At 40.7% G+C, this 13,194-nt stretch overlaps 1 protein-coding gene across 1 annotated transcript in view; it reads left to right on the top strand.

Annotated features, from left to right (window-relative positions):
* The window catches only part of man1a1 (mannosidase, alpha, class 1A, member 1), a 113,539-nt gene extending 104,072 nt beyond the window's left edge, over positions 1-9,467 (top strand). The window contains exons 10-12 of the mRNA XM_060866201.1: positions 1,013-1,185; positions 3,797-3,912; positions 8,849-9,467. Coding sequence (XP_060722184.1) covers positions 1,013-1,185; positions 3,797-3,912; positions 8,849-8,978 — 419 coding nt within the window. The 3' untranslated portion in view covers positions 8,979-9,467. The remainder of the gene's footprint in view (positions 1-1,012; positions 1,186-3,796; positions 3,913-8,848) is intronic.
* The last annotated feature ends 3,727 nt before the right edge of the window (positions 9,468-13,194 follow it).

Here is a 13,194-nt window from a genome sequence, read left to right as displayed (position 1 = left end):
AAGAGACATAAATGCACCGGGGCTCCAGAGCCGTGTCAGAAAATACATCTAGCCGTTGATTTTAACGAGAACAACGAAGTGACGGAGCAACAAGGCGTGAAAATTAGGCTTCGTTGTTTCACAAGTAAGGGATGCCCTGAGGCGAAGAATTTCCGTTTAAAATAGCAAAGGCGCCGTCTGTAAGTGTCCGGACTCTGTGTGTGTTCTCACGGATGCTACGTTTTAATCCTCTCATCATCTCTGACATTTTTATCCCTTCACAGACAAACCTGCAGACAAAGGTGAGAGCAGTCTGCTTTACCCAAAGAACCGAAAAAAAAAAAACACGTCTCGTGTCGAAACTCGTAATCCGTTCATCATGCGTGATGTAGAAACAAGATCAGCTGCGTGACGTAACCTAACAGAGAGGACGCGGGTTCACAGATGGTTTAAAATATATGCGGTATATTCCGATTATTCATTTATTTTATTCGTTTAAAATCTATTAACGGATATTATTATTCCCCTCAAAAAAGAGGTCAAGAATAAACCAGGGAATTTGTCATATTTCTCATTACACCACTAAGGTGCTGAATCCTCCATCCTGATTGGTCAGGACATTTTGATTTATTTGATTTAACTAGGAATTTTTGTACTCTTGTTAATATAGTGAATTTTTTTTTGTTTGTTTTTTTATTGTAATATTAATAAAATTGTGTGTGTGTTTGGGGGGGTACAGGCTGGTGAGGGAAAGGCTTTTTCTAGATGTTGTTTGGAAAGCGATAAATGGACATTAAAATGAAACATCTTTTAAAGATTTTATTACATGAAGGACGTGTCATTAATAAATAAAAGCAGAACACGTTGACAGTTTGCTGTGGAGTGAGTGTGGAGGAAATGGTTTAAAGCAAATATGATTATAGAAACAGTTACATTAATCTACTGTATATGTTTTACACGATACTGATACGATGTTGTGTTCTACAAAAGATATTTTGCTCTCGTCATATGCTCTTGTGTGTTTGTTTTTCAGACCTGAAGCTGGGGCCTGAGGCGTTCAGGTTTGATGGTGGCGTGGAAGCCATCGCCACACGACAGAATGAGAAATACTTCATCCTGAGGCCAGAAGTCATAGAAACCTACATGTACATGTGGAGGTTCACTCACGACCCCAAATACAGACAGTGGGGCTGGGAGGCTGTCAAGGTGAGAGTGAGATCTGAACTCATTCAGAGACTGTGTGTGAGTGTAAGTGTGTGTGTCTGTCTGTATTTGTGCGTGTGAGTCTCTGTGTGTGAGTGTGAGTTTGTGCATGGGTGCGAGTCTGTCTGTGCATGTGTGAGTCTGTCTTTGTCTGTGTCTGTGCGTACGTCTGTGTGTGTGTGTGTGAATCTGTGTGTAAGCCTGTATTTGTGCGTCTGTATGTGAGACAGTTTGTGTGTGTGTGAGACAGTGTGTGTGTGAGTGTATGAGTGTGAGTCTTTGTGTGAATCTGCATGTGTGTAAGCCTGTATATGTGAGTCTGTTTGCGTGTGTGACTGTGTGTGTGTGTGTGTGTGACTGTGTGTGTGTGTGTGACAGTGTGTGTGTGTGTGACAGTGTGTGTGTGTGTTATGGTGTGTGTGTGTGTATGTGAGTGTGACTGTGTGTGTGAGACAGTGTGTGTGTGTGAGCGTGACAGTGTGTGTGAGACAGTGTGTGTGTGTGTGTGTGTGTGTGTGTGTGTGTGTGTGTATGTGAGTGTGAGTCTGTGTGTGAATCTGCGTGTGTGTAAGCCTGTATATGTGAGTCTGTTTGCGTGTGTGTGACTGTGTGTGTGACTGTGTGTGTGACTGTGTGTTTGTGTGTGTGTTATGGTGTGTGTGTGTGTGTATGTGAGTGTGAGTCTGTGTGTGAATCTGCGTGTGTGTAAGCCTGTATATGTGAGTCTGTTTGTGTGTGTGTGACTGTGTGTGTGACTGTGTGTGTGACTGTGTGTTTGTGTGTGTGTTATGGTGTGTGTGTGTGTGTATGTGAGTGTGAGTCTGTGTGTGAATCTGCGTGTGTGTAAGCCTGTATATGTGAGTCTGTTTGCGTGTGTGTGACTGTGTGTGTGACTGTGTGTGTGTTTGTGTGTGTGTTATGGTGTGTGTGTATGTGAGTGTGAGTCTGTGTGTGAATCTGCGTGTGTGTAAGCCTGTATATGTGAGTCTGTTTGCGTGTGTGTGACTGTGTGTGTGACTGTGTGTGTGACTGTGTGTTTGTGTGTGTGTTATGGTGTGTGTGTGTGTGTATGTGAGTGTGAGTCTGTGTGTGAATCTGCGTGTGTGTAAGCCTATATATATATATATATATATATATATATATATATATATATATATATATATATATATATATATATATATGAGTCTGTTTGTGAGACAGAGTTTATGCCCGTGTGTGTGTGTGTGTGTGTGTGGACAGACAGTGCGCTACAGGGGGAGAGTGTTTTCCCTGTGTGAGTGTGTACAAGCCTCGAGCTCAGAGCAGCTCTACAGGGTGCAGATTGCCGAGTTCTCACATGCGTGTAATTGTGTGCTAACAACATGAGAATAGCTCACAGCTCTACAGTGTCTCTCTAGTGCCTCCCTCCACCTCTCTGTCACTCTTTCTTTTCTTTTCTTTTCTTTTCTTTTTTATTTTAAACATCTATCTATTTTGATCACCCATCCTGCAGGGTTGTTTCTCAGTCCGTTCCTCACCCCACCTTTTTTTTGATCATTTGTCTTTTTCCATTTCACTCTCGTACACAGTTCTCTCCGTGATGTGGGTTTCCTCCTGGTTTCCCCCAAAAACCCTGCACATGTGACAGTAGGCTGATTCAGTCAGTTGCCTCATAATGTAAAAAAACAAACCAAAGGGATGTTAGCAAGGACAGATATCTTTATTATAGACAAATTCAACTGACTTCTAAAATGTAAATAAAAATCACATTAGACTCAATTTGACTTTCTAGTTTTTTATTGGCAGATCATTTAGTTTATTTCTAAAAAGAACCAAAATGAATAGAACAGAAGCCTGATTGCAAAAACCTTTTCTTCATTCACTGTGTGTGTGTGTGTGTGTGTGTGTGAGAGAGAGTATGTGGGTGTGAGTGAGCGTGTGTGTGTGAGTTTGTGAGATAGTATGTGGGTGTGAGTGAGAGAGAGAGAGTGTGTGTTTGCGTGTGTGTGTGTGAGAGAGAGAGTATGTGGTGTGAGTAAGTGTGTGTGAGAGTATGTGTTTGGGAGAGATAGTGTGTGTGTGTGTGTGAGTTTGTGAGATAGTATGTGGGTGTGAGAGAGAGAGAGTGTGTTTGCATGTGTGTGTGTGAGAGTGAGTGAGGTGTGAGAGAGAAAGAGCGAGTGCGTGGGTGTGAGTTAGAGAGTGTGTTTGTGAGCATGTACGTGTGTATGTGAGAGAAAGAGCAAGTGTGTGTTTGGAGCCTTGAGATAGACTGCTGTTTTATGTGTTGTGTGTATTCACACAGATAGAGAGACACAGAGAGAGAGCTACACAAACACAGAGTGAGAGACACACACAAACACACTCAGTGTTGAGCTGAAATCTGTAAAGAACACATCTGTTTGATTTGTGCTCAGAGGCGAGAGTCGTCTCCATCAGACTTAGCAGAGAGCTGAAGGACTCGAGGAATGAAACACGTAGCCGCGTCTTTGTGCTTTATTCTGTATGATTGTTCGTACGTCTCGTAGCCAGAGACCTTCTTTAACACTGACTTTATTTCTCACTTGTGTTGTAAATGTTCGGTTTAATGTTAGTTCATTTAAAGAGGCCATTCTATTTGTGTGTGTGTTTTCAGGCTCTGGAGCAACACTGTAAGGTGGAAGGAGGCTACAGTGGAGTGAGGGACGTTTACAGCAACACTCCCAACCACGATGACGTCCAGCAGAGCTTTTACATGGCTGAGACGCTAAAGTAAGTGTCTTTGTACACACACACGCGCACATACACACACACAGGGTTCAGTGTGGTGTGTTCTGCTTTATCTGTTTGTATTGTTACTCTGTAGATTCTGTGAAATCCAGACATCAGAGTTCTGACACATGCTTTTACACACACACACACACACACACACACACACACACACACACACACACACAGTATTCAGAGCCAGAGTTTCTCAGTCTACTGATACAGTTTGGCGTTATGTATGTCATTGAAAACACACACATGTCTTGCTGTCTTGCTTTCCTTGTGAGGACCTTCACTAATTACTAATTAATTAATTAATAGCCCCCAAAATGTCCCTAGAATGTCAGAACAGTTAGAAATTTCTATCTTTTTGGGGACTTCTGTTCTCACTGTCCTCACCAAGATATAAACAAAAGTAAAAAAAATAATATAGGAGCTGCTTGTTTTTTCCTGTCACGTTCCACACATCAGGTCCACTGGTACGCCTAAGGGAGTTTGTGTTTTCTCTGAGCCTCTGAAATCCCATTATAGAGGTGTGTGTGTGTGAGACTGTATGGGTGCCTGTGTGTTTGTACTTGTGTGTGTTGGCATGTTTTTGTTTGTGTGTGTTACTGTGTGTAAATTTTTGTGTGTCTGCGAGTGTGTGTGTGTTGACCTGTATCTGTGTGTATTTGTACTCGTGTGTGTTGACGTGTCTGTTTTTGTGTTTTGTTACAATGTGTAAATTTGTGTGTGTCTGCGTTTCAGTTTCTATGTGTCTGTTTGTGTTGTGTGAAATAACTCGCACTTTTGACCATGTTCGGAGAAGTTTATTTGGTAGCGTATTTTGTTCGTGGATTTCGCTTTAATTAAGTTAGTAAGATAGGAGATAGAAAGACGACCGTGAATTAGAAGCGTTAGCGGGGTGAAGAAGAGGGTGACGTTGAAGACGTCTGGAGCAGCAGAGTGGTGTGTGTGTGTGGCCTCACAGAGTAACACATGGAGACTGTAGTTTGTGTTTAAAGTCTCTGCGTGTGAGTCAGAGGATTAGTGAAAGACTGTGACGCAGAGGCACTGTAGAGCTAAATAATGATATATGAGAGGAGCTGGACGCTGCTCACACTGGCTCTCCAGCCTTCACACACACACACACTCAAGTGGGAGAGGGACAGAAAGTAATCAAGAAGTGTCACACATTCAAGAACATCCCCAAACTCACACACACCTTAAAACAGTAAAACATTAAATAAACATCACAACATCAACCAGTACACACAAATTACATTTGTTTACGTTGAGCCTCGAAGCTCCTGAAACGAGAGCGGCAAATAAACCGTCACGCCACCTTTTGACCAATCAGGATCGAGAATTCAACAGCACTGTGGTGTAAAAGGCAGCAGGACGAGACAAGCCAGATAATCGGCTGCCATCCCAACCATGTGGTCTTACAAAAGCAGGTCGAAGGCGGAACTGTACGTCTGGGCTGAAAATAAATAAACAGTTACCATGACAACCCTAGAGGCATTTTTGCCAAATGGGGATTGAATAAATCTGAAAAAGCATCGTCAAGCCATCTGCTTAAATGTGTAACGAGTCATCAGCCACCTCGCTCCAACATACTCGCACACACACTTATTCGCACAGCACGACTCTAAATGTCCGTTTGAACACACAGCGGTGGCTGATCCCAATCTTCAAAAGGGAGAAGTGTGTGTCGGTATCCTGCTGCTGGATGGTGAGCTCTGTGAGATGCACAGGTTAACACACACCCACACACACAGCAGGAGAGCCAGGTGAAGCCTAGCACAGACACATACAGAACGAGGGAGAGCGATGAAGAAAGACAGGACAGCGATATGAACCTACACACACGGTCAAAGCCAGCCGTCAGCTACAGTAGCTTTGGCTCCTCAGTTTATAGGCTGTAAATTTCATTGAGTGTCACTTGGCTTTCAGATCACAGCCCCTGCAAACAGTTCTGCTATTGATATGCAAGCAGCACTTGTGAAAATGTGCACCACTACTCTCAAGGCAGCTGTAAACATGTCGCGCTCATCTCTGCCAAGGGAAATGTAAATGCCTAATCATTATCAAAGAACTAACGGCAAGCAGGACTGAGGAGAATGTTCTTGAGACATCAGGATTGGGGATCAAGCCCCAGCACTGCCCTTAACCCTCTCTGCTCAATTTATCCACCAGTGTCTCCTCCCCTCTTTAGCCACCAGTGCCCCCACCACCACCACCACTTTAGCCACCTGTGTGCCCCCCCAATTTAGCCATCATTGTCTCCCCCCTCTTTATCCACCAGTGTCTCTGCCTCAGTTTAGCCACCAGTGTCGTCCCCCCAATTTAGCCACCAGTGTCATCCCCCCAATTTTGCCACCAGTGTCATCCCCCCAATTTTGCCACCAGTGTCGTCCCTCCACTTTACACACATGGACAAAATTGTTGGTACCCTTTGGTCAATGAAAGAAAAACTCACAGTGGTCACAGAAAAAACTTTCATCTGACAAAAGTAATAATAAATGAAAATTCTATGAATGTTAACCAATGAAAGTCAGACATTGCTTTTCAACCATGTTTCAACGGAATTATTTAAAAAAATAAACTCATGGAACAGGCCTAGACAAAAATCATGGTACCCGTAGAAAAGACTGAAAATAATGTGACCAAAGGGACATGTTAATTCAAGGTGTGTCCACTAATTAGCATCACAGGTGTCTACAATCTTGTAATCAGTCAGTGGGCCTATATATAGGGCTCCAGGTAGTCACTGTGTTGTCTGGTGACATGTTGTGTACCACACTCAACATGGACCAGAGGAAGCAAAGGAAAGAGTTGTCTCAGGACATGAGAAAGAAAATTATAGACAAGCATGATAAAGGTAAAGGCTATAAGACCATCTCCAAGCAGCTAGATGTTCCTGTGACTACATATTATTCAGAGATTTAAGATCCATGGGACTGTTGCCAACCTCCCTGGACGTGGCCGCAGGAGGTAAATTGATGACAAAACAAAAGAGCCCAGAAAGACTTCTAAAGAGATCCACGGTGAACTTCCTGCTCAAGGAACATCAGTGTCAGATCGCACCATCCGTCGTCGTTTGAGCCAAAGTGGACTACATGGGAGACGATCATTGTTGAAAACAAATCATAAAAAATCTCGACTGGAATATGCTAAACTACATGTTGACAAGCCACAAAGCTTCTGGGAGAATGTCCTATGGACAGAGGAGACAAAAATGAAACTTTTTGCCAAGGCACATCAGCTCTATGTTCACAGACGGAAAAATGAAGCATATCAAGAAAAGAACCCTGTCCCTACTGTGAAACATGGAGGAGGCTCTGTTATGTTCTGGGGCTGCTTTGCTGCATCTGGCACAGGGTGTCTTGAATCTGTGCAGGGTACAATGTAATCTGAAGACTATCAAGGGATTTTAGAGAGAAATGTGCTGGTCCGTGTCAGAAAGCTTGGTCTCAGTCGCAGGTCATGGGTCTTGCAATAGGACAATGATAATGACCCAAAACACACAGATATAAACACCCAAGAATGGCTAAGAGGAAAACATTGGACTATTCTAAAGTGGCCTTCTATGAGCCCTGACCTCAATCCTATTGAGCATCTTTGGAAGGAGCTGAAACATGCCGTCTGGACAAGACATCCTTCAAACCGGAAACAACTGGAGCAGTTTGCTCATGAGGAGTGGGCCAAAATACCTGCTGAGAGGTGCAGAAGTCTCACTGACAGTTACAGGAATTGTCTGATTGCAGTGATTGCCTCAAAAGGTTGTGCAACAAAATATTAAGTTAGGGGTACCATGATTTTTGTCTAGGCCTGTTCCATGAATTTATTTCTTTAAATAATTCCGTTGAAGCATGGTTGAAAAGCAATGTCTGACTTTCATTGGTTAACATTCATAGGATTTTTATTTATTATTACTTTTGTCATATTAAAGTTTTTTTCTGTGACCATTGTGAGTTTTTCTTTCATTGACCGAAGGGTACCAACAATTTTGTCCATGTGTGTAGCCACCAGTGTCTCCCCCTCATTTTACCCACCAGTTCCCCCCACTTTAGCCACCAGTGCCCCCCCAATTTAGCCACCAGTGACACCCCCCATTTAGCCACCACTGTCACACACACCCCCCATTTAGCCACCAGTGCCGTCCCCCCACTTTAGCCACCAGTGTCTCCCCTCAATTTACCCTCCAGATTTACACATAAAAAAGTGCAAATTGTTTCAGCTTGAGTCTGACTGCTGCAGCAGCCTTAAAGGAACCAGAAGACCCGAGGTGCAATTTCTTAAAGCTGTAAAACTTCCTCTAGCTTGTACACAACACTGTAAATCACAACACTGTAAATCACAACTCCATCTACTGCCTCACATGATTCCTCGTGGCTTTCTCATCAGGGACAAATTCCGAATGTATATATTTTTGTGAAGCTGCTTTGTGACAATGTTTATTGTTAAAAACGCTATACAAATTAAAAGGAATCGAATTCCTCGTATCAGTCGTATTGTGCGTCATAAGACGTGATTCATTCGCCTTCCCACAACTGTAGTTATTACCTCTAAATAAGTTCTTATGTACTGCTTAACTCGGCTGAATAAAACTCATAACTGTGTTTTCATCCCAGACAAAATCCCAGAATGCCGTGCTGCTTCTTTGTGTGCATTTTGTTCCCATTTAATTTTATTTGTAAAGCATTTTTAACTAGAAACGTCGTCACAAAGCAGTTTTAATGAGCAAGCCTGAGGCGACAGTTGTGAGGAACAAGGGAACCTGTGATGGAATCAAAATATAGCTGATTCTAGAAGTACTAAAGCTGTTAAAAGAACTAAAGTGTTGCTGCATCAGTGTCTTTAGCTAGACTTGTGGTAAGAAATCGTTGCGTGTGAATAAACTGCTGGTATTTTTCCTTCAAGCACTGACTCGTGTGTGTGTGTTTGTTGGTTTTAGGTATCTGTACATGCTTTTCTCTGATGACGACCACCTGCCGTTCGAGCACTGGGTCTTTAACACCGAAGCTCACCCGCTGCCCATCATAAAGCGACAGAGAGAGAACTTGGACAGGATCAACCAGCTGTAGCAGCGCTCACGTCTCCCCACCGGACCCTGCAGGGATGCCTCTGGCTGTGAGCAGTGCTCGGACCTCTAGCCCCAATTTCTCCAGGAAAAGCAGGCAGCGCAGTTGATCTGGGACCTTCTAGAACACGCCAATTCCCCCTCAACCCCTCCACCCAAACATATTCTGCAGGTCTCCCAGGGGCTAAGCTTCTTTTCCACTAATCATTTAATGATAGCAGTGTGCATGCTGCCCTTCTCCTTCTCTGTCTCCTGAACCCATACAACCAAAACCCCCACCTGTCTTTCTCTCTCACCTTGATTTCAATTCTCTTCCTGAGCCTCTGAGGTCCGAACGACCTTCTCTCCTCTGTGAGGAGACAGGACCGTCTCCGAGAATGACGATCACGTATTTCTCACCCTCATACATGTCACAGAAAAACTAAGCCATATTTCAGCTGCGTGAGTTTGTTCGATTCCAATCATTCTGTAGAGTTTCTAGAAAATGTTTGGGTTTTTTTTTTTTTTTTTTTTTGGGGGGGGGGGGGGGGGGGGGGGGGGTTCTTTCTTTCTGGTGTTTATTTTTCCTGTCAGTCACAAATACAAGGTAGTGATATGGAGTTAACTAGTGCCTTTTTAGCTTAATGACCAACTGTTCTGCTAGCGGAAGTGATTTCACAAACCGATGACGCTTTTACGAGGAACAACAGGTGAGGACCTGAAAACGTCTACAGCCTGAAAGATAAGTGGGACAAGTCGACGTGATCGGGTAGAAATCTGACGACATCATCATTCTGTCCGTTTCTATCACCACGTACGTCAGTGCTTCCTTTCCTCCCTCTAGACACATTCTGTTTCAAAGATGTACCGTTTATTCGAACGAGCGTTGCTGAAATAGCGGACATGTAAAAATAGAATAGTTTATGACTTGTAATTTTAAGAACTTAAGAAGTGTTTTAGCCTATAGTGCTCACAGATGAAGGAACTCTCTACGCTAACGACGGAGACGAAACGATGAAATCATCCAGCACTAAAGAGCCAGATGGACAACAGCAGCAGCAGCAATCAACTAGATCCAATTATGTCTGAATGTACCACCAAATGTGAAGTGAACATTATTATTATTTTTTGCTTGTCTTGTGTTATTATTTCTGATTTCTTTTATCATGAAAGCACAAAAATTGTGAAATAATTATTTTTTTCTTGTTTTTTGTTTAGCAAATAGATTCAAAGACAGCAGACACACAAACACACACAAGCGTAGACGACACTGGATAAACACCCTCTCACACACACACACACACACATACATTCCACACACAGTGACATTAATACTGAGAACTGTCACAACGGGCAAAACTTGTAGCAAGCAGTTTGTGTGTTTGTTCATCTCATCATCAGGTCCTGTTGAAAACTGTGCTGTACAATTGTGCAATTCTGTACACAATCCTCTCTGCATCTTGCTGTGAACTCACCGTACATAATATCCCACCTCGCCAAAATGTAATCATCTTAAGATACCTTCGTTCGTTTCTTTAGTTTTGCCCTGGAGCTACGAGCCTAATGTAGCTACTAATTAAAAGAAATCTGTCTCATCAAAATAATTTCCTTAGACACACGCAAAGTTTTTATGTACGTTCTTCATTATTAATACACTCCGGAGTTACCCCTTACCACCCGCAGTCAATTCGTATAAAAATATAGGAGAGCAAGGACAGCTAGATGCCAGCGATTACATATTTTTTTAATAAAGAACGTCATGGTTGTCTGTTTATAGCTACATAAAATTTGTTGAATGATGCAGCAGCTATAAACAGTTAAATTTACACAACAGACACTCAAGACTTAGATTAAATTACACTTAGAGTTATTCTTATAGAAAGTGTAGCAACATCTTCCGACCAATCGGAATTGAGAATTCAACAACACGCTGTTATTTTTAATAAGCAATTACTTTAGCTCCAAATGTTAGCATCCGTACCACTTTTAAAAAGTTTTTGCAGGTGGAGGCAAGAAAAGGTTCAGTGTGGAATTTAAAATAGAAAATTAAAAATATAAAAATGAAAATGAGAAATCTTAAAGATACTGAAGAAAAAACATAAATATGGATATTGGGGTGTGAAAGTAAAATCTGCAGATGAATACAAAGAACTTTGAAATCTTGCAACATTCCCATTAAAAAAAACATAAAAAAACATTTTATTTATTTAATTTTTTATTTTAAATTTTTTTTTTTTTTTTTTTTTTTTTAAAAATTTTTGATAATACATAAAAAATTAATTTTTTTAATGAATACAATAATTAATTTTTAATTACTTTTTTAATGAATACAAAAACTTTGAAATTTTGCAACATTCTCTTTTTTCTTTTCTTTTCTTTCTTACTTTTTTTTCTACTTTAAATATAAAAAAAAATTTCTTGACCTAGAAAAATTGTATTTTTTAAAAAAGAGAGAGTGAGCGAGAGAAATGCGTAACACTGAAGCAAAAGTGCGTCTGTTTTTCCAAAACGGCCGTTACTCAGTCACTCTACAGCGTTAAGCTTCATTGTGAAGTTTTCTTCATGTTTCACAGTGTATTAAAATAAGACCTGGATGTAGTTTTTACACACAACAAAAAAAAGTTTAGGTGAGCCTGCTTTTCATTACTTGATAGCTACCTAAGCATCACGGCTCCAGCACAAAACGACAAAGAAGCTAAATTTTGACTGTGGAAAAACTTGTGTATGTTTGGAGTGATTTTTAAAAAGAAATCACTCTGAATGGTTTATTAGCACGTGCTAACATCAGCACTAACAAGCAGCAACAACACTTTTCCATTTTTTTCCATCACAGTCCAAGCAAAGTTCTTCACCTGACGCCGTAAGGATGTTTCCGACATTTTGTTGTATTTTGTAGATGAAATTTCTGAATGGATTTTTACCAAAAAAGGGAAAAAGAAAAAACATGTAGTCGGGGTGTAAAGCAGTAAGTAATAGTTAAATCTTGTATAAATGCTTCAGCTTGTTTTAATCAGTACTTCAGTATCAAGTTTTTAACTCGTTGACTTTTGTGCAAACTCAAAAAGACAAAAACCTAAGAGATCCAAAGAGCAACAGACGTTGGTCTGTAACACTGAGACCAAAGGGAGCAGGCGATCACATGCTACCACAGCAGACAGTGATGCTGGCTCCAAGTGGCTTGCTTATTAGTGCGCGGTAACACCTGCGCTAGCATCTGCGCTAACAAGCAGCAAATGTTTTGAACGTTTGAGGCTATCATAGCTGATATTTCCTAACACAATTTCCAGAAAGTTCTTTAAAACAAGTGTTACGTTTCAGTACATACTGTACATGTTTTAAAATGTCTGAAATTTTCACATTGCTTGTTAATATACTGTATTTTTGTGTAAATAATAAATGTAAAGTATAAAATAGAAATGTTAAAGGTATATATTTAATGTAAGTACACAGATCAGTCTCTATATACAGTAAAATAAAACATTTACATGTATTAGTTACATAAGATTTATAAGGTGCGATAGGTTTTTAGCGCTAGGTCCAGCGAACATTTGCACTGAAACTGAACACTTGTTTATTTGGTGGAAATCATGAATGAAATTGATCAGAAAGGCCTCAAATTTTCAAAACAGAGTAGAAAATATTTGACGTATTCTCCTTATTCTCCATATACTGAATTACTGCTATTAGTAAAACTTGCTAGCGTAACCTGACTAGCGTGAGGAAAAAGCGCAAACGCAAGCCATGACCTAACGCTTCCTCGCGTCTCCTTTCAGATAAACGACAGATGTTGATTACGATGTTTTGTTGACTCATTTAACATTGCATTTAATTGTTTGTGACTCGAATTTTATGACACAACCTCAGAATTGTATGAGTAAAAAAATCACTGATAATCATTCCATTGCACATAGATGGTGTTTTTTCTTTTCTTCATTTATTTTTCTTTAATCACTTGCAGACGAATTTGTTTTATTGTTGGTGGCGGGAGGATTGGGTCTGTTTTACATGTTTTCATGTCCATTTTTCATTATAATTGTTATTATAATGTACATATTCCATTCTGGCAAACTGCCACTGAACGTTTCTACATATAAAAAAAGATCTTATGGAATAAATTATATTAATGAACAGCAGAAATCTTTTTGATAAACTATATTTGTTACTCTTCTATTGTGAATAAAATAAAGTTTTAATATAAAACTGTAGTGTAGTTTGACTTTGAGAGAGTTGTTGGGTTGTGT

The sequence above is a fragment of the Tachysurus vachellii genome, chromosome 3 (assembly GCF_030014155.1).
Source record: "Tachysurus vachellii isolate PV-2020 chromosome 3, HZAU_Pvac_v1, whole genome shotgun sequence".
NCBI lineage: Eukaryota > Metazoa > Chordata > Actinopteri > Siluriformes > Bagridae > Tachysurus > Tachysurus vachellii.
Note: the sequence above shows the minus strand (reverse complement) of the source record. Positions and strands in the feature narration are given on the sequence as shown.